The sequence below is a fragment of the Electrophorus electricus genome, chromosome 7 (genome assembly GCF_013358815.1).
Source record: "Electrophorus electricus isolate fEleEle1 chromosome 7, fEleEle1.pri, whole genome shotgun sequence".
In the NCBI taxonomy this organism is placed as follows: domain Eukaryota; kingdom Metazoa; phylum Chordata; class Actinopteri; order Gymnotiformes; family Gymnotidae; genus Electrophorus; species Electrophorus electricus.
The window spans coordinates 8,809,266-8,827,315 of record NC_049541.1 but is presented as its reverse complement, the minus strand read 5'-3'; the positions used below and the strand labels follow the sequence as shown (position 1 = coordinate 8,827,315).

At 39.1% G+C, this 18,050-nt stretch overlaps 2 protein-coding genes across 6 annotated transcripts in view; both read right to left on the bottom strand.

Annotated features, from left to right (window-relative positions):
- The window catches only part of esyt2a (extended synaptotagmin-like protein 2a), a 40,191-nt gene extending 37,255 nt beyond the window's left edge, over window positions 1–2,936 (bottom strand). For 2 of the 4 annotated variants that reach the window (XM_027020843.2, XM_027020844.2), the window contains exon 1: window positions 1,970–2,936. In XM_027020843.2, the coding sequence (XP_026876644.2) occupies window positions 1,970–2,350 (381 nt within the window). In that variant the 5' untranslated portion in view covers window positions 2,351–2,936. The remainder of the gene's footprint in view (window positions 1–1,969) is intronic. The other 2 variants (XM_027020845.2, XM_027020846.2) reach the window with 1 other exon arrangement.
- Window positions 2,937–14,456: 11,520 nt separating this feature from the next.
- The window catches only part of dip2cb (disco-interacting protein 2 homolog Cb), a 34,748-nt gene continuing 31,154 nt past the window's right edge, over window positions 14,457–18,050 (bottom strand). For both annotated transcript variants that reach the window (XM_035527952.1, XM_035527953.1), the window contains exons 36-38: window positions 17,774–17,948; window positions 17,477–17,600; window positions 14,457–16,227 (exon numbers count right to left, since the gene is read on the bottom strand). In XM_035527952.1, the coding sequence (XP_035383845.1) occupies window positions 15,975–16,227; window positions 17,477–17,600; window positions 17,774–17,948 (552 nt within the window). In that variant the 3' untranslated portion in view covers window positions 14,457–15,974. The remainder of the gene's footprint in view (window positions 16,228–17,476; window positions 17,601–17,773; window positions 17,949–18,050) is intronic.

The window sequence follows — 18,050 nt, the reverse complement described above, 5'->3', positions numbered from 1 at the left end:
TACCAGTGATTATAAAATCTGGGACTGGATTTCGAATCAAGGTATACATTTGGGGACCATGTGCTAAACCCAAAGTTAGCCCCATGCCTTTTGCTAGCAAAACACTATCAAAAAAATGTATCAAACAGGGTTTGTTTAGAGCAGGAAATTACATAAAAAATTGCACTGCTGAGGTGATGCCAATAAAATGAATGGAGATTACTGTAGTTTATACTTCCTGTAGCACAAATTAGAATTGTGTGTATTTAAAAGCAGATGGAAATGTTAATTTCCAAATTATTACTGTGTTAATAATATAAATCGGTTTATTGCTCAATAGCATATGACATTGCTGGCCTCATACACTGACCTGCTCTACTTCTAGAGGCCTGAGCAGTACACACACCCCCACCTACCAAACAAACTAAGAGATCCTAGAAATCCAACCTTAATCTAACACACCTATCAAGTTAATGAAGGCATCTAAATATAAAATTTTGAGTTTATTGGTATTTTGTAAATATTTACAACAAATATGCTCAGTGGTTACAGTACTTGACTTGTAATCAGAAGGTTGCTGGTTCAAGCCCCACCACTGCCAAGTTGCCACTGTTGGGCCTGAGCAATTGCTGAAGCTGTATTCAGTCATAATTGTAAGTTGCTTTGGATAAAAGCTTCAGCTAAATGCTGAAGTTCACTGATCCAGGGATCAAGAGAACCATCTAAAATTGCCTATTAAATGTATGACAACTGGCATCACTATCTCTCAGCATATGATCAGAGAAATCTTCTGTCTGCATGTACAACCCTCATCCATACATAGTACAACTGGTTCTTTAGGATCATCAAAATAAAGAGCCACTACACTACAGAGTAGAAATATATTAAATAAAATTTCCCCCACTAATATAACAAAGGCCACAGAAAAAAAATCTGATAATTTCAAAGATGGGCTACTTTCCATTGTGAACCTCGAGTGGACTCATATCTGGCACATGTTCATATGACCTCAATAGGAATAGTCATGCATCATGACACTGTAAAGGGTAGGTGGAGATCGCTGCCACATACCCTGCTGGGCCTTCTTCCACAGACATCTCTCAGCACAGAAAGAACAATAGATGCTAAAATAAATTTTGCTTTTGCACCCTTTTTCCATCTTCCAAATGATTTTTGCAATGAATGCCTTCACCAGAATGTAATTCAATGATTACTGTTGTTCTTGAATTCAGTCAAGTTGTGTACGTTATTGCTTTCATAAATGTGCACATTTGGATCTTTTCAGGGCAGAAGTCTGTTGGCGCTGATGAGTCACCAGCATGAATGTGAACAATTAAGGAAAAAATCAGCACCAACTTTTAAGGCCCGTAACAGTCTTAGATTAGATAAAATCTACAAGAGAGCACATCCCACCAATAGTGTTGCTATTTGTTTTTGCGCTCAATAATGCTTACCAAGCCCCTCATCTGTCAGAAAAAAAAAGGTACACTTCTTCCTTACTTCTCTAGAAAAAAAAACGCAACCTGAAATTCTGACCTCAAGGATCTTGTTTTAGCTGAAAAGCGGTCATTGGCAGTTCTTCAATGTTTTAGAAAACTAAGTGCTGTTACTTCTCTCTGTTAAGATATGTATCTTCTTAAACAAGGATACGAGCATATGAACAGCATTCTGCCTTCGGGCATCTACAGGCGGAAGAAGATTCATTTCTTCCAGGCATCGTGCCGTCGCTGGGCATCAAAGCCCGACAAAGCTTTTCAGTAGCTGCACTGTACCTTCAGCAAAGTCGGACCTTGTTCCATTTCCCACCCCCACTTCTGCTAAAATTACTACCGATACACGACGTTGCGTCACATAGCAATGTAGACTGAAGGTTAAAACTAAAGATTGGGTTAGGAGCAGGGGTAAAGTTCCCCATTAATCATATTATGCATCATTTTAGAAACTCAAAACATAAACAATGCCAGCGCGTATAACTTGGCACCACACTCACCCACGGCGGTAGCTCTGAAGTTGGCAAAGTTTGTCGTATTTCTTTCTCTTCGTGCTCGAAAAACGCCAGAGCACGGTTCACTTGCTGAAACCTCGTTCCCTGGTTCCGTTTAAGCCAAAACAACACAGCCAGTCCAACGAGGATCCAACTGAAACTGAACTCGAAATAACCCAACACATAAATAGGGAGAACCAAAAGGAACGTCTTCGCGAATTTAATTCCCGTGTTTTTGGCATCTTCTACCGAAGAAGGAGGCTCGCTGTCCGGTTCCAGATCAGCAAGTGAGTCCGTTTTAGAGTTCAGGGTGTACGGATTCGAGCTCGGCCCATTCTGTTTAGGTGTTTCTGGTTTAGGGTCCACTCCATTTACCGCTGCACACATTTCCGAATAGTATGATACACTTCCACAAGACGAAAACCGAACAAACGTAGCTTAAAAGCATCCACAAAGCAACTGAAATAAATGGAGCATTACTTCAAACAAACGAGAAAGATATTTTCCACTTCTAACGACCGCGCAGTATTTGAGGTCCTAGGACGCACTTCCTGAGATTGCTGCTGACTGAATCACTTTGTGCTAAAGAGAAACTGCGTAGCGTCTCGGACTGCTCCGTCTGATCTTGACTTACATGGAACACTTTTCTACCTAGCTAATAAACAATTTTTTATACACTTTCGACTGCCATTTTACTGCTGGCTGGGTGTGCGCTTGCCACGTCTTAGTAACTGACCTACACAACTGCTTTTCGCACGGAAGCATTAGCTCTCTAGCATGGCGTCTCACCCTGGCCGTGTACGGTAGTGCGTCTCCACATCCTGCCACAGACGTGCGCTTTGCCCGTGCCCACAAATGCACACAAGTACATTCAGGGTGGGGGCACAAACACGCATACTCTTATAGACTCCCACTATACATTTAGTTTACAATAGACCCCCGTCCTGCTCGTATTACAAAAACGAAGTTGTGACGCTGTAAAGAGCTTTTCACTGCGGTCAACATGCGCCACCGTGTGGGCCCGACGGCTAAAATCAAACAGAGGGGTGCCAATACTATTAAACTGCTACTTCTGGAGCAAGACGTCATCGTAAGAGGTTTATCAAGGGGCCTATTAATACTAATAGAGAGATATTTTTTTAATGTTAATTTGCATTACATTACTGTTTATATTATTTGTATAACTAACCTTTCCAGTTATATTTTCTTCAACTGAGTACAATATAACCACTTGAATGTTATGCAACACTTATTAGGAGAAGCCACTCATACTACCTTTCACAGTTAATTGCCTAGAATTGTGTTTTCACTATGTAATTTTTCTTGATTTTACAAAGCTATACAATAGTTTACTAAACAGCCGCTAAACGTTTTAGTAAATCATCACGTTCTCTGGGTTAACTAGGTTCGCTAGCTAACTAGCATATAGAATTATTTAGTTGACAGGCTAGCTAGTCAGCCAATGCCCTGGGCAACATTAGTTGACCATCTTAAGTTAGGCTGCCTTAACCTGAACCAGATCACCATAAATCATAAGCTAATGCAATGTGCATGTCATTACATTTTTAGGCTGTTTATTATTTTAGTACTGCTAGCTTAATGTGGCTATCTTAGCTTTTAGTTAAATGTTTGGTTAGAGCCAGCTAGCAGTACTATATATGCATTTTATGTCTCACTTAAGCACGAACCTTTAAAGCATGCAAATAGGCATTCAGAACATATTTAAATTGTATGTTGTAGCAGATACTTAGCAAGACCATAGCAACAACTTGGCAACACCCTAGTGACCACCTGGGACTCCATAGCAACTACCTATCAACGCCATACCAACCAATTGGTAACACCTTAACAACCAGCTGGGACCCCATAGCAACTACCTAGTAAGACCATAGCAAACACTTGCTAATACCCTGGTAACCTCCTAGGATTCCATAGCAACCACCTAGAAAGACCATAGCGAGAACTTGGTAACACTATAGCAAACCAACTCATACCATATACACACTCATACACACCCTGGTAACATCCTAGTATCAAAGTCAAATTTATTTATATAGCGATTTTTACAACAGCTGTTGTCACAAAGCAGCTTTATACATGTCCAGGTCCAAGCCCCCAGTGAACAAGCCAAGGATGACAGTGGCAAGAAAAAACTCCCTAGTACATGAGGAAGAAACCTTGAAAGGAACCAAGACTCAAAGGTGGGGTGTGGGTGGTCTCCTCCTCTGATCAACAACAGACAGTACAATAGCAACAAAATAATAAGGAGCTGAAAAAGTATATACAGTTGATGTCTATTCCAGTTTTCTAGAAGTCTGGTCTAGACAGTGTGTGTGTGTGTGTGTGTGTGTGTCCAAGAATGTCCATCAAGGGCAATGGAGAAGTAATTGGCTGGGGTTGAGAGGTGGTGGGCTACAACAGGGATGGGCTACATCATGGGATGTTGCGAGGAGCCATGGCTGAGGCTCACTAACAACATGACATAATGGATAGGTGTACCTTGGCAGAAAGAGAGAATAGACTAAGTAGTCCAATCTTGAAGTAGTAAATGTATGGACTAGCTTTTCTGCATCATGTCAGGAGAGTATGTTCCTAATCTTTGCAAAGTTCCTTAGGTGTAGAAAGGTGTTCCTAGAAATATTATTTACATGAGCTTCAAACATGAGATTGGGACCATATTCACTTTAAGATCTTTAACTGTTATAAAAGTTGTGATTGGGAGACCATTGAGGTTCATTAAGTAATTAGAAAGCAAGGACCTAGCTGTCTTGGGGTCTAATAGCAGTACCTCTGTTTTATCAGGATTAAGTGAGAGAAAGTTCCTCAACATCCAGTGTCTGATATCCTTTATGCTTTTGTCAATAATACTAAGATGATATATCTCCTCTGGTTTGGCTGAGAAATATAGCTGAGTAACATCAGCGTAGCAGTGGAAACTATCATAGTGTTTACATGTAATGTCACCTAGAGGTAGCATATATAAAGAAAAAAGAACAGATCCTTATGGAATACCATAGCTAACCCTTGTTGTATGCTGAGTAATCTCCATTTATGTTACCAAACTGGTAGTGACCGACTAGATAGGATTTAAACCAGGAAAGGGCTATTCCCCTAATCCCAACAACATTTTCCAGTCTATCTAATAAAATGTGGTAATCTACAGTGTCAAATGCTGCTCTCAGTTCAAGCAATATAAACAAAGAGCTATAACCCTGGTCAAAAGCCAACAACAGGTCATTAACTAGATTAATTTGTGCTGTCTCCTTACTATGATTAGGCCTTACCCTGACTGAAAGACAAACATGTTAAGATTAGGTGAAAAAAAATATTGCCAGTGAAAGCAGAAAACTTGTAGTGAACACAGATTACAAATTAGTCTCCTGATGAAACTGATGTGGTCTTGATGGGCTCTCTCCCACCCCTGGGCCACAGACAAGACCCAGGACCCTGCTGGTCCTTTGATGTTGAGCAGCAACAAAGCCATAAACAGCCTAGCTATCAAGATGGCCTGGCTCTCTTACCCTCTCCTTTTGTACTGAGGTGTCATAAAACTGAAACTCACAGATTGGAAGGCAAGAAGCTCGTACAAGCCTGGTTACACTTCAAGAAACTTTGACCCAAACCCTTACCAGGACAACCAACGTTTCTCATGCTACAGAAATATATTTACAGACTTGTGTGACATATGCTTTTCTTTCCCAATTATGAACACCAGGGACTACGCTCATCCTCGCACTGCCATGGCTGCCTCTTCTTGCCGACATCTCCGATTTGGTTTGCCGGAATACTAATTACACATTTGAATACCATTCTTCTCATTACTGCCCCCCTATTTAAGCTCCTCTCCCTCGCACTCTCTTCGCGAAGTATTGCCAACTCTTATGTTGTATACCGAGCGGTCCAGATACGTGTTTATCTTCCTGATTTCCGAATCCTGCCTGTGTTTTAGACCTTGTCTCCTGCCTGACCCCTGGATGCCTTCCAGACTCTGCCTGACGTTATCGACATCGGACCAACCTGACTACGAGTACCTGCCTGAATCCTCTAACGTGCCCTGTTTCTTCAATAATACCTCTTGCATTTGGATCCTCTCCCTCGTGTGTGTGTGTAGGCATTCGTAACACCCACAGATTCCCCAAAAAGCAGCTTGTCATTTAACCTACTGTGATGTCAAATGATAATTAACCAGTAATGTATGGTTATTTTAGTATAATCTCCAAATTGTGTGTTTCATTTTTCTTTTCATTAGTTGATCCTTTTTAATTTACATTATGCACTCAGATCAATTCATTTGTATGTTGCTTACCATAGGCTTATTGTAAAATAATTGTTAATCACATCTATTTATGTTTACTAGAAATCCAATATAAACAAATTAGACAATATATTAAAGTTAGTAGTTTGTGTAGTGAGACATGACGAAGAAGTGGGATGCCAAAGCAAGTCTGCACGATAAACATATTTGTTTAAACCAAAAACAAAACCGAAAAAAACACAAAGAACCAGAACAAAAAACACTAGACCAAACCTAATGTAGCAAACAGAGAAACTGGAAACATCTTCTCTCTTTGCTTTATTAACCTAGTTAGCTACCTTTATCCAGCATGAATTATTTTCATTAAGTTTCACTTGGTTGCCTTGTTAGGATTGTTATTCTAGTGAACTCAATACTCCTGGTCATTACTATAATTTTAGTCAAGGATTGTTGTGCATGTTTTACCTATCTGTGCTTATTTAATAAACATACCTTGTTTATTACGTCTGTGAGTCGAGAGTGATATTCTAATGTTTGGTAGATGAGAAATAATCACGTATCGAATTGGTGACTTTCATGAGTTGAGACTGAATTATTAATCTTTAATAAATTAATGAAAATGGATACATTTCCCTTGTTATTCAGCGTTGTGCCCCAATTAATTTTATCAACTGTAATTGACAATTTATTAAAAGTGGTAAAACAGTCACATTTCTACGCTTTACTTCTTTACTCTGTTTTTGGCTCCATTAACTGTTTTAAACCTACCTATGTTACAGTGGCAGGATATACATAGTCTAAAAGGACCCATGTTCTGACTTAGATGGTCTTTTCAGACCCCCCATGTATATGAAGATAAAACTCATTTGGAGAGAAGCAGTCTCAAGAGCGGCTACAGAAGCAAGAGCCTTTGATCCTCCCTGGCTCTGTCACAAGTTGTGCGAAAATTAGTTTACCGCATTTTTATTTCCAAAAACATGAAAACACTTCAACTTCAATTATAATTTGCATTCCAGTAAATTATACAAATGGAAACATGTCAAAACACAAAAATGAGAGACAATAAAGAAGAAAGATGTGAGTGTGGATTTGTGTGCATATGTAGGAGCAGAGTGCTTACTTGATGCACTTTCATAGCCCCTGGGACAGATTTAAGGGATAGAGCAACCAGTTCATCACATTTTGTAATTTTCTTCTCTGTCACCTCAAAAAACCTCACAGATGATTGCTTTGACATAATTCCCAGCAAAGTACCAGCATTTGGGATGCATATACCAATATACAGAGGCCACCAATTGACCTGCCAGGTATTTACATGCACCCCCTACTTCATCAGGGGCTCCTATCCCATGGTTAAAAAAATAATAATAATAAAATTAAAAAAATAGCATATTTGGTGAATTTCCATGTTACTCACTAAAAGGCTTTCAAGGCCATGTTGAATTTAGGTAGCATGTGTAGCAATATATGTGTTCAATATATGTGATAAATTATTGACAACTAGGCACCACCCTATAGGGAAAATAATATTATTTATTTTAACAATGAATTACTGGAGGTTACAAATTCTTAATTAAAGCCTCTGGTTTAAAATATACTGTCAGTGATGACCAGTTCAATTAATAAATGGGAAGTTTATTTATTAATCAATAGCAAGACAATTTAAGCATTATAAGGTGGGTAAATATGAGATCAAGAGACATGGCTCAAGTATATGGAACTCACTAACCAATCTGAAGTATAAATAGAAAACCAAAGAAATGAACAAAACAATAAAACCAAGAACTTTCAAACTCAAACCAAATGCTAACAATTTGAGGAAAATGCCTTGATATGGGAAGCCTAAACATGTAATTTCTAAAGGGAAAGTGGGGAACTACTTTTAATTGCTTATGCTTAGTACTTGAGCTAAAAGGGGTGATAAATCTAATTCTGTTGTGAGAACAATTATGGGGATAATGGAAACCTATGTCTAATGACCAATAATACTTTGCTGGTGGTAGCTATTCAGTTCAGTTAGCCATCTTTCCGTGCCCGAGGAGAATGATGCTGATTGACACCACATCCCAAACATATTAATATTAATTAATATGAACAGAATCACTTGAGCATTTTCACATTTGAGCATGTTCATAACTAAGATAGTCTGCCATGTTTATGAAAAAGTAATACACGAAGAAAATAATATAAATAGAGTGGTGTGAAAACGTGTTTGCCCCTTTCCTGATAATTTCTTTGCATATTTGTCACCCTTAAATGTTTCAGATCATCAAACAAATTTAAATATTAGACAAAGATAACACAAGTAAACACAAAATGCAATTTTTAAATGAAGGTTTTTATTATTAAGGGGGGAAAACATCCAAACCTACATGGCCCTGTTAAAATATAAATTAACTCTGGTTGATCACATCTTTGGAAAGCTGAACTCAATTTCTCTAGCCACACCTAGGCCTGATTATGGCCACACTTGTTCTCAATCAAGAAATCACTTAAATAGGACCTGCCTGACAAACTGAAGTAGACAAAAAAAGATCCTCAAAAGCTAGACAGCATGCTGCAATCCAGAGAATTCAGGAACAAATGAGATACAAAGTAATTGAGATCTATCAGTCTGGAAAAGGTTATAAAGCCATTTCTACAGCTTTGGGACTCCAGCGAACCACAGTAACAGCCATTATCTACAAATGGCAAAAACATGGAACAGTGGTGAACCTTCCCAGGAGTGGCCGGCCAAAATTACCCCAAGAGCGCAGAGACGACTAATCCAAGAGGTCACAAAAGACCCCACAACAATATCCAAAGAACTGCATGCCTCACTTGCCTCAGTTAAGGTCAGTGTTCATGACTCCACCATAAGAAAGAGACTGGGCAAAATGGTTTGCATGGCAGAGTTCCAAGACTGAGAAAAAGAACATAAAGGCTCGTCTCAGTTTTGCCAGAAAACATCTTGATGTCCCAACACTTTTGGGGAAATACTCTATGGACTGACGAGACAAAAGTTTAACTTTTTGGAAGGTGTATGTCCCATTACATCTGGTGTAAAAGTAACACAGCATTTCAGAAAAGGAACATCATACCAACAGTAAAATATGGTGGTGGTAGTGTGATGGTCTGGGGCTGTTTTGGTGCTTCAGGACCTGGGAGACTTGTTGTGGTAAATGGAACCATGAATTCTGCTGCAATAATTTCTATAAGTGCATAGCATAATAAGACACGAAAGTGTAGCACGGAGCGTTTATGAGGCAGACACATACACTGAAGAGTGAGATTTATTATGGGAAAATCCAAAGTCAGGGTCATAATCACAGTCCAAGGTCAGCCTACCAACAAGAACAGTTCTGGAAAACATTATAAATGAAAAGATCAAAAATACACAATAACACGAGCAGAGGCTTGGACTAACAGAGGACTGGACTAACAATGATCAGCAATAAGACTGAACAAACACAGGGATTAAATACATGGAGTAATGAGAACTTAACAGGTTAGCAGAAAAATCGATACCAAAACAAGGAAGCACAAGAAACCAAGAAGTAAACAGTGACACATGATAGGGTTGCCAAGGTGACAGATGCTAGGAATGGGCCATCTGTGACACTACCTTCCCCAAAGCTTGCTGCACTGAAGCACACAAGGCAAAACAAAACAAAACAAAAAAAAAGAACAGACCAAGAACAGGACGAGGACGCGAAACAGACAGGAACAGACTGGCTAACACAAGAAACAGGGACACTAGCAGGGCAAGGAGCAGGAACAGAAACAAGAGATGATGCAGAACCAGGGGACAAGACAGGAGCAGAAAGGACAAGGGTAGACAAAGGAACCAAAGACAGGAGCAGAAAACACAGAAACTAGAGCCACAACAGGAGCAGCCAAGCAAACAGACACGAGCAGACACAGGAACCAGGGCAACAACAGGAGCAGACAGCACAGCATAAGAACCAAGAACAAAACACTGAACAGAAACAGACTGAGGATGACAAAAGGACTAGGAGGGAGGATGAGGAGACACAACAAAAGATGACAAAAGACGAGGGATGACAAAAGGATGAGGAAAACAAAAAAGTAACATAGACCAGGCGAGGCAATGGGACAGGAACAAAAATGGACACGGGCACTGGAACAGACACATGGATGGGCACAGAGACAGAAACAGAGACAGAGACAGAGACAGAAACTGGCACAGAGTCAGACACCACAACAAGAGCAAAAACAAAACCAGGCCGAGGGGAAGGCAAAAGCAAAAAAACAGGCGACAGCAGAGACACAGGCAGACAAGAGGCAAGCAAAGAGGCCACAGAAGGCACAGGAGGCCCACGGGGAACACCAAAGACAGACTGGGGCAGGACAGGTGGGAACCATGGAGTGGTGGCAGCAGGAGACACAGACGGGGGTGGGAAACACAAACCAGACATGACACAAGGCAGGTCCAAAGGCAGCGCCATGGCTGGTGGTGGTTCTGGCAGGTCTGGAGGCATGGCAATGGCTGGCAGTGGTTCCAGCAGGTCTGGAGGCATGGAGATGATCTTTGGTGGGTTCTGCAGGTTTGGAGGTACAGTGATGTTTGGTGGTGTGTCTGGGGGCATAGCCAAAGGCACAGGCCTGGCATGAACAGGAGCTAGCATGAGGTGCAAGAACAGGAACTGGCACGAATGCAATAACAGGAGCTGGGAGGGTGACATCTTCTACATCTGGAACAGGAACAGGAACTAGCTGGGTGGCATCTTCCATGCTGGGAACAGGAACAGGAATTGGCTGGGTGGCTTGTGGGACAGCCACTGGTACAGGAGGGGTGACCCTGCAGGACAGATAGATACAGAACCCACTTGGCAGCTCCCAACTCTCATACGATTACCAACAAAATGGGTTATCTGAGCATTCCATCCATTATCAAGATGGGTAGACCCATATCGCTTACCTAAGGTCTCAATGCAAAAACTGGCTGAAAGTGGAACTACCTGTAAACAACAAGACTCCCTTGTACTCATAGTGCTAGGAGATTAGCTGTCTCTGGCTTGGTGGCGCTAATACATGGCAAACTTGGACTGTGTAGAAATGGCTGGTGTTTCATTGGAACAGCAGAACAACCACATACCAGAGTCTTGGTCTATTGCTGCAACCTTGGTAGGCTGCTCATTCTGTAACCTAAAGCAATTATGAGGTGGATGCATACACTAAAAAGAGCAAGATTTATTATGGGCAAATCCAAAGTCAGGGTCATAATCACGGTCCAAGGTCAATTTCTAGCATGAACAGTTCTGGAAAACATCAAAAATAAAATGAACAAAAACACACAATAAAAGAAGTGGAAACCAGGGTACCCTAATGAACACAACTTACACAACCAGAGGCTTGGACTAACAGAAGCCTGGACAAACAATGACCAGTGAACAAACACAGGGATTAAATATATGGGCAAATGAGAACTAAACAAGACACAAGTGACACTTATAAGGGGCAGAGAAAATGTAACTAAGGAACGGAACAAAAACAAGAAAGTACATGGAAAAGAAACCAGTAAAGTAAACAAGGACACAGGATAGAGGTGCTAAGGTGACAGAGATGCTAGGGAGGGGCCAACTGTGATAGAAAGTAAAACATATAAGGTGACCCAGAGAAAGAAGCCACATAACTCAATGCTAACTTGTTGCATCTTACACAAGATTAAGCACAATTCAAAATTGTTATGTATTTATAAGCTATTTATAAACACAATTTACTTATTCATGTTGAGAATCTCATTACAGTCACTGGATGGCATTGTTGGTCCATGATTCAAAACAGTCAGATATGTTATTATTGGTCCTTCAGTGGAAAAGAGTTAAATTTGGTATAATTTGAATGTCTATGAAGATCTGTGTCCTTCTCCACTATAAGTGCTGTGATGTTGAACCATCTGAGAGGAAGTGAATGTTTTTTGCCCAGGGTTGGTTTGCTCTAATGTGATCTAGAACTGGATCCAAAAGTGCCCTTGTGCTAACAGCATCATGTTGTAGTCTACCATATACAAGTGCAAATGATTCAGCTTGTTCACTACTGAAGTACATCACCCCTGTGTGCGGTGTGACTTGCTGGTAGAATCTACCAAAGTGAGCATCTTTGATTTCTTTATTCTGTTTAACAGTGTAGTTTTAGACTACAATATCATTCTCAGTCAAGCTCTCTTTCGGATTTTTAATACATGTGAAGTGGTGTCCAATGTTGTATAAGTGAGTACAGAAATGTGGTATGTCTGTGTTAGCTCACCCTAACTCTAGTGTATAGCAATATATGTAATATAAACTTGATACTGGGTTGTGATATTTAAAAAACAACTGTTCATACACATCACTATAATATTACCTTTAATTACTTTAACAAGTCTTTATATTACATGGAAATGAAAGTTATGCATTATAGTAATGAATGACATTTAGCTAAACTAGCATAAAATGGCAGAAGAAATGATGCAGCTAAAATGCTTTCAGCAACTGTTGGGCTCCTTAATACCTTCTTAACAGTAAACTATCTAATCAATGACTTTTCAAGAACATTACACATTATAGTAATGTTCACCTATGGTGTGGAAATAGGGAGGTGTAAGGATATACATTAAAAATTAACATCATCGAAGTACAACAATGTTGTAGCCATCTTTTTTTCCTCTTCTTTGTCATGCATTAACTTATTTACTTTTTCAATTTAAAGTAAAGCATTTACTGTGGTAATGTAAAAATGCTGTAGGCCTGACCACGAACAGAGTACAGTGGTAATGAAACCTACATGTTTGGACACTTCCTTTTTTTACAAATGTTTTTTAATGCATGGTACCTAATAGTAATCTGTTAGTTTCAAACATATTATTATTTATTTTCATGATCTTGCTTGAATATATATTATGCTAAATTGAGGGGAAACCATGAACCTTTTCTTCCAAATGCATTATGGTTATAAATGTGTAATTCAAAAAATATGTTTTGGTACCAAACAATGAAGTGAACTAGACAATAAACATAGTGACAAAATGAATTATTTTTAGTTTTCATGAGTATGTCACTAAAATCTTCACATTAATATCTTAGGTTGACTTCACAAGAATCACTTATAAATATACAGACGTGGTATTTGGTAGAACCTTGTGTTTGTATATTACAGTGTGCCAAAATGAAACACCTAAAGGTGTGATCTTACCTTTCTAACTACAGCTCTAAGACAGCAAGCAGATATCGGTCTGCAGGATGTATGCCACTGTTGGACCACCAAGACTATCATCCTGCATGCAAAACCTACCTAGTTCTTATACTACACACTGTTAACACCCTCAGTCTATACAGTCCATATGAACCCTAGGATGCAAAAACATATCACTTTTGAAAACATTGTTTCACTGACATTATAAGAACAAATTATTCAGCCTACAGCAGTTTAGCCCCACCCACAGAGTTTCAGCTCTGAGTACTTTTTGAATAAGGCACAATACAGGGGAGCCAATCAGTTTTGTGGGTAGGGATGCACCAAAGTGACACTGATTAACTAACTCCAACTGGGAGTGATTGATGATCACCTTGTCACCTGTATTTACACTTGAACACCACAAACAGGCTACAGCTGATGAACGACATGCATAAACTGTGCCTGTGTAAAACAAATTAAATCTCCCATGCCAACAGGTGCAGTAATCTGTTTGGTAATATGAAAATAAAGGTGCAGTATACTGAGTTCTGAGTGATTTCCACCTCTTTTTGAGTTTGAGTTTATATAATCTCATTTCATGTCAAATTTAGACTGAATATCCAATCAAAAAACTCTCTTATGGCTGACCACCAATGCAGATTCAACATGAGCAATTACTCAAAACAGCACTGATGAGGACCAACTAGAGCCAACGGTGCATAATGGACAGTCGGTCACCAACACCCTCCAACGACCTAATGCCATCGGATGACCAATAGACAGGTCAGTGTATCCATAACTTAAGGGAGGTTGGAAAATAGCTAAGTATTAAAATTAATTATGACTGGTTTTTGAACATAAATCCACTCAAACATTCTAAGACAGCATTGACTAATACAAAATATAAGAAAAATGTAAAGTTTAGTCACCCTCTGGTCTGATACTTCGACTACTTGAAAATATTTATTCTGAATCTTATTAATGTCATAAATGCCCATATAAGCCATTCTTTTCCAGATGCATGGTAGCCTGGGTAACTATCCTTGGTGCTGACATCACCTTATCTGAAGTATACGTGCTCACTTTCAACAGGTTGTTTGGTTTTAATGGCAAAAATTATTGAAAATATTTTATTAACATTTTAAAATTTTGTTGTTTCCATAGTGACAGGACACCTTGAAAAGTACTCAAAACCCTGCAGGAAAGATTAAAAGCAAAAATAAAAAATAAACAGGATATTCACACACTGGACATGGCACCTCTCAGAGTGGGTTAATCACTCCTTCAGCAATCCTTTTTCTATCATTTTGCCTGGTCATCATTAATCCTCCTCTCTGCAGTCTTTTGTTTTCTGTCCCAGCTGCAGTAACTATGAGGAAGCTTTATGTGATCTTAATGAACACAAGCTGTATCTTATACATACCTATAGATCTGCTCCTTATACTATTCACACAATATAATAAAAAATCCGTATATTAGACAGAGATAACAACTATATTAGAAACAAAATGAGAAATTAAATTAAAACAAAATTAAATGGACACCACTGTGTTTGTGGTAAGATTGCAATTTTATGCTGTTAAGGAAAATGAAAGGTTGGATCATGGATTAACTCCTGCACAATCACATTTCAAAAGCATTAAAGAAAATAACTAAAATGTTTGAATATGTCATTGTATAAAACAGCTACTTTTGTAATACCACATATTAAAGAGAAAAATGTTAAATGATATTTACTGTGTCAAACTGCTTATATCTTAACATCTTATAAAATTCCCTGACTTGAACATATTGTAGCCTAAAAAAATAAGTAATGCTAGCAAAACAGTGAACAATAGAATACACGTTAACAAAACGTACAAAAAACAAATAGTTTAAGATATGGTAGCGTGTGAGTCCTTTATATACACACACATGGCCCATGTATGGATGTGTTTGCATGCTTGTGTTCGTGTCCTCACACAATATATCTGCTCTGTAAGTCTATTGTAACAGAGTACCCACACTTCTTGATCACAGGGTTGCAAACTTCTAACAAAACAATGAGCATGAGTCTTTTTAGCACACTGGTTTGGCTAATGACTGACATCAAGTTAAAACACAATTCTGGGTTGTTTTCACATTGTACATGATTCCTTGTATGTAACGTTATTTTATTTTTTATATGTGGTAAACAGAAATGTTGTGTACATTAAATGCATTTCTTTTTTTCTAGAATGATAAATGCACAAAAGGACAAAATGAGTCCAGTTTGACTTTTACTGCAGGAGATTGAGGAGCACTGTGATCAACATATATACTCCTTACCAGTGTGTTTTGTTTGTTCGTGTGTGTGTGTGTGTGTGTGTGTGTGTGTGAGACACAATACAGTTCTTCAGTTTGCAATGTTTTAATTGAGAAGTGTCATTCTACCAGTTAGTGCTGCTACTTGCAAATGTGAAGGTGTGTGTGTGTTTTCATATACGGTAATATTTAGCAATATTGAGTGTGTGTTTGCAAAAGTGCATGTTTGTGTGAATGGATTTCTACACACAGATGGAGTGCATAAGTATTTCTACATTGTCTAAGCCTTGTGTATGGGTCAAATGTGCATGTATTTTTCTACATGTTGTAAGCCACGTATATGGGGTCAAGCTGGTCGGCAAGGAAGCCATCTCTCAGGTGCATGCGCTGCTTCTCTCCACGTGAGTTGATGGGAATCACACCCGTGTCCACGACCACCACCACACCCACAATCAGGTAGTGCTCCTCCAGGACTACGTTGGTTACCATGGGAACCAGATCCAAGGCCTCCTGCTCTGAACCATCCAGCTCAACCACCACTACCAAGAGTTTAGTCCAGGTGAACACAGCACTACGAAAGAGACACACGTCCATGCATAAACACATCAACATATAGAACATACACATCAATCCTTACTGTGTTACCCAGCACCTTCCCTTCCCTACAGACACATTGCCTAGCACTGTCCCCACCTTATACTTGCTTTACCTAGAACCGTCCCCTCCCCATACCCATGTTACCTAGCACCTTCCCCATACCATAGCAGCACTGCCCTCCCAATTCTACTTTCTTCTCATCCCCACTCCATCCCCATTTGCCTCAACAGTGTTCATTATTGTCCAAGTATGTCATTTTTTCATCGTATAGATTTATTTAGGGTGTTTTTTATAAACATACAACTATATTAGTAAGTTCACTTATATGACATAGTATAACAAACGTTTACAAATATAATTCTCAGTATTGCAAAAATGTAATTATTTGTCCTTACACTTGATTTCTCAATTTGCTAGACTTGTTATTGAGCAAAATAGAAGAGTATATAGTTCTTAACAACACATTCAAAACTGCATCAAATAATGAACCACCACGCCCACAATGGTCCCAATACATATGCAGAGGTCCTAATATATTTGCACTTGAAATACATTCAACTAATGATGGTATTCAGTACTAGGCTAGACAACTGATGATACTATACTTCACTTTAGTCAACCCAAACTAAAATGTAATGTTTAGTGCCGGACAGTATGTCCTTTCATTTTGATCAGTGCAAACTGTTTGCAGACATCACATTTAGCAGTATTTATTTAAAATGTAATCAATCAGTCTCTTTACTGATCAATAGGTGATTGAACATCAATCTTAGAATTGGCTTTCTGTCAAGTAACAGATGATGTAGAATTTGTTAAAATGACTGACATGCCTTTCAATCAATCCTAACTGTTGTTAACCACTACTTTAGCCTACATACAAAAGAAAAAAAAAAAAAAAGTCAAAACTCCTCATACAAAAGCTGAGAGTTTTCAGTGGAAATCTGCACTAATCATTACTGTAATGATAACATACATTTTATTGCTGTTCTTGGGAATATCGTATATCATATCTTCATTCCCATGGTCACAACAGGAATAATTTTAATTTCATGCCAATACCTGTAGTTTCCACAGGTATCCACTGTATTACCACCCCTTTCTGCATAGCCATCTATTTTGTAAAATGCCTACGGACTTTTTTTGCACATCTAAATGTGTGTATAAGTCTACCTGTGCATGCAAGTGTGGATGAGAGGTGTGTGCACACAGGTGTGGGTACTCACCATTCCGTAATGCTCTTGTGGGTTCTGATAATGGAGGTCTCGATGTCAATGGGATGGTATCGCATGCCTCTCAGCTCCATAGCCTCATCCAGTGCTCCCACCACATACAGTGCATCATGTCTCTCTGAGGCAACAGATAGTGTTACTCACACAAGTTATTGCTCATGTGCACAAACATACTATCTGTATATAAGTAGTGCTGCCAAAATACACTATAAACAAATATTCACACATATGCACAAAATATTTTTGCAGTGTCATGCTACAATATGAATGTTTATTTGTTTGCACACACACCTCCACTGGCATCTGTGAGTTCTGTCCTACGGAGAAAACCAAGGTATCCAGTTCTGGCCCAGACTGTCTGTGTGTCCCCGAAACTGAGCCTGGCATTGAAATGATCCGAGTGGACGTTCTCCTCCCCAAATACTGAGAAATACCCGCTTGCATTCTGGCTGCTGTGCACCCAGATCTGTAGCACACACAAAATCAAAACAGAGACACCATTATATTTTCTATAAACAGATCCCTCTCCACACACGCTCATATTTACTGAAAGGCTAAAAAAAATAAA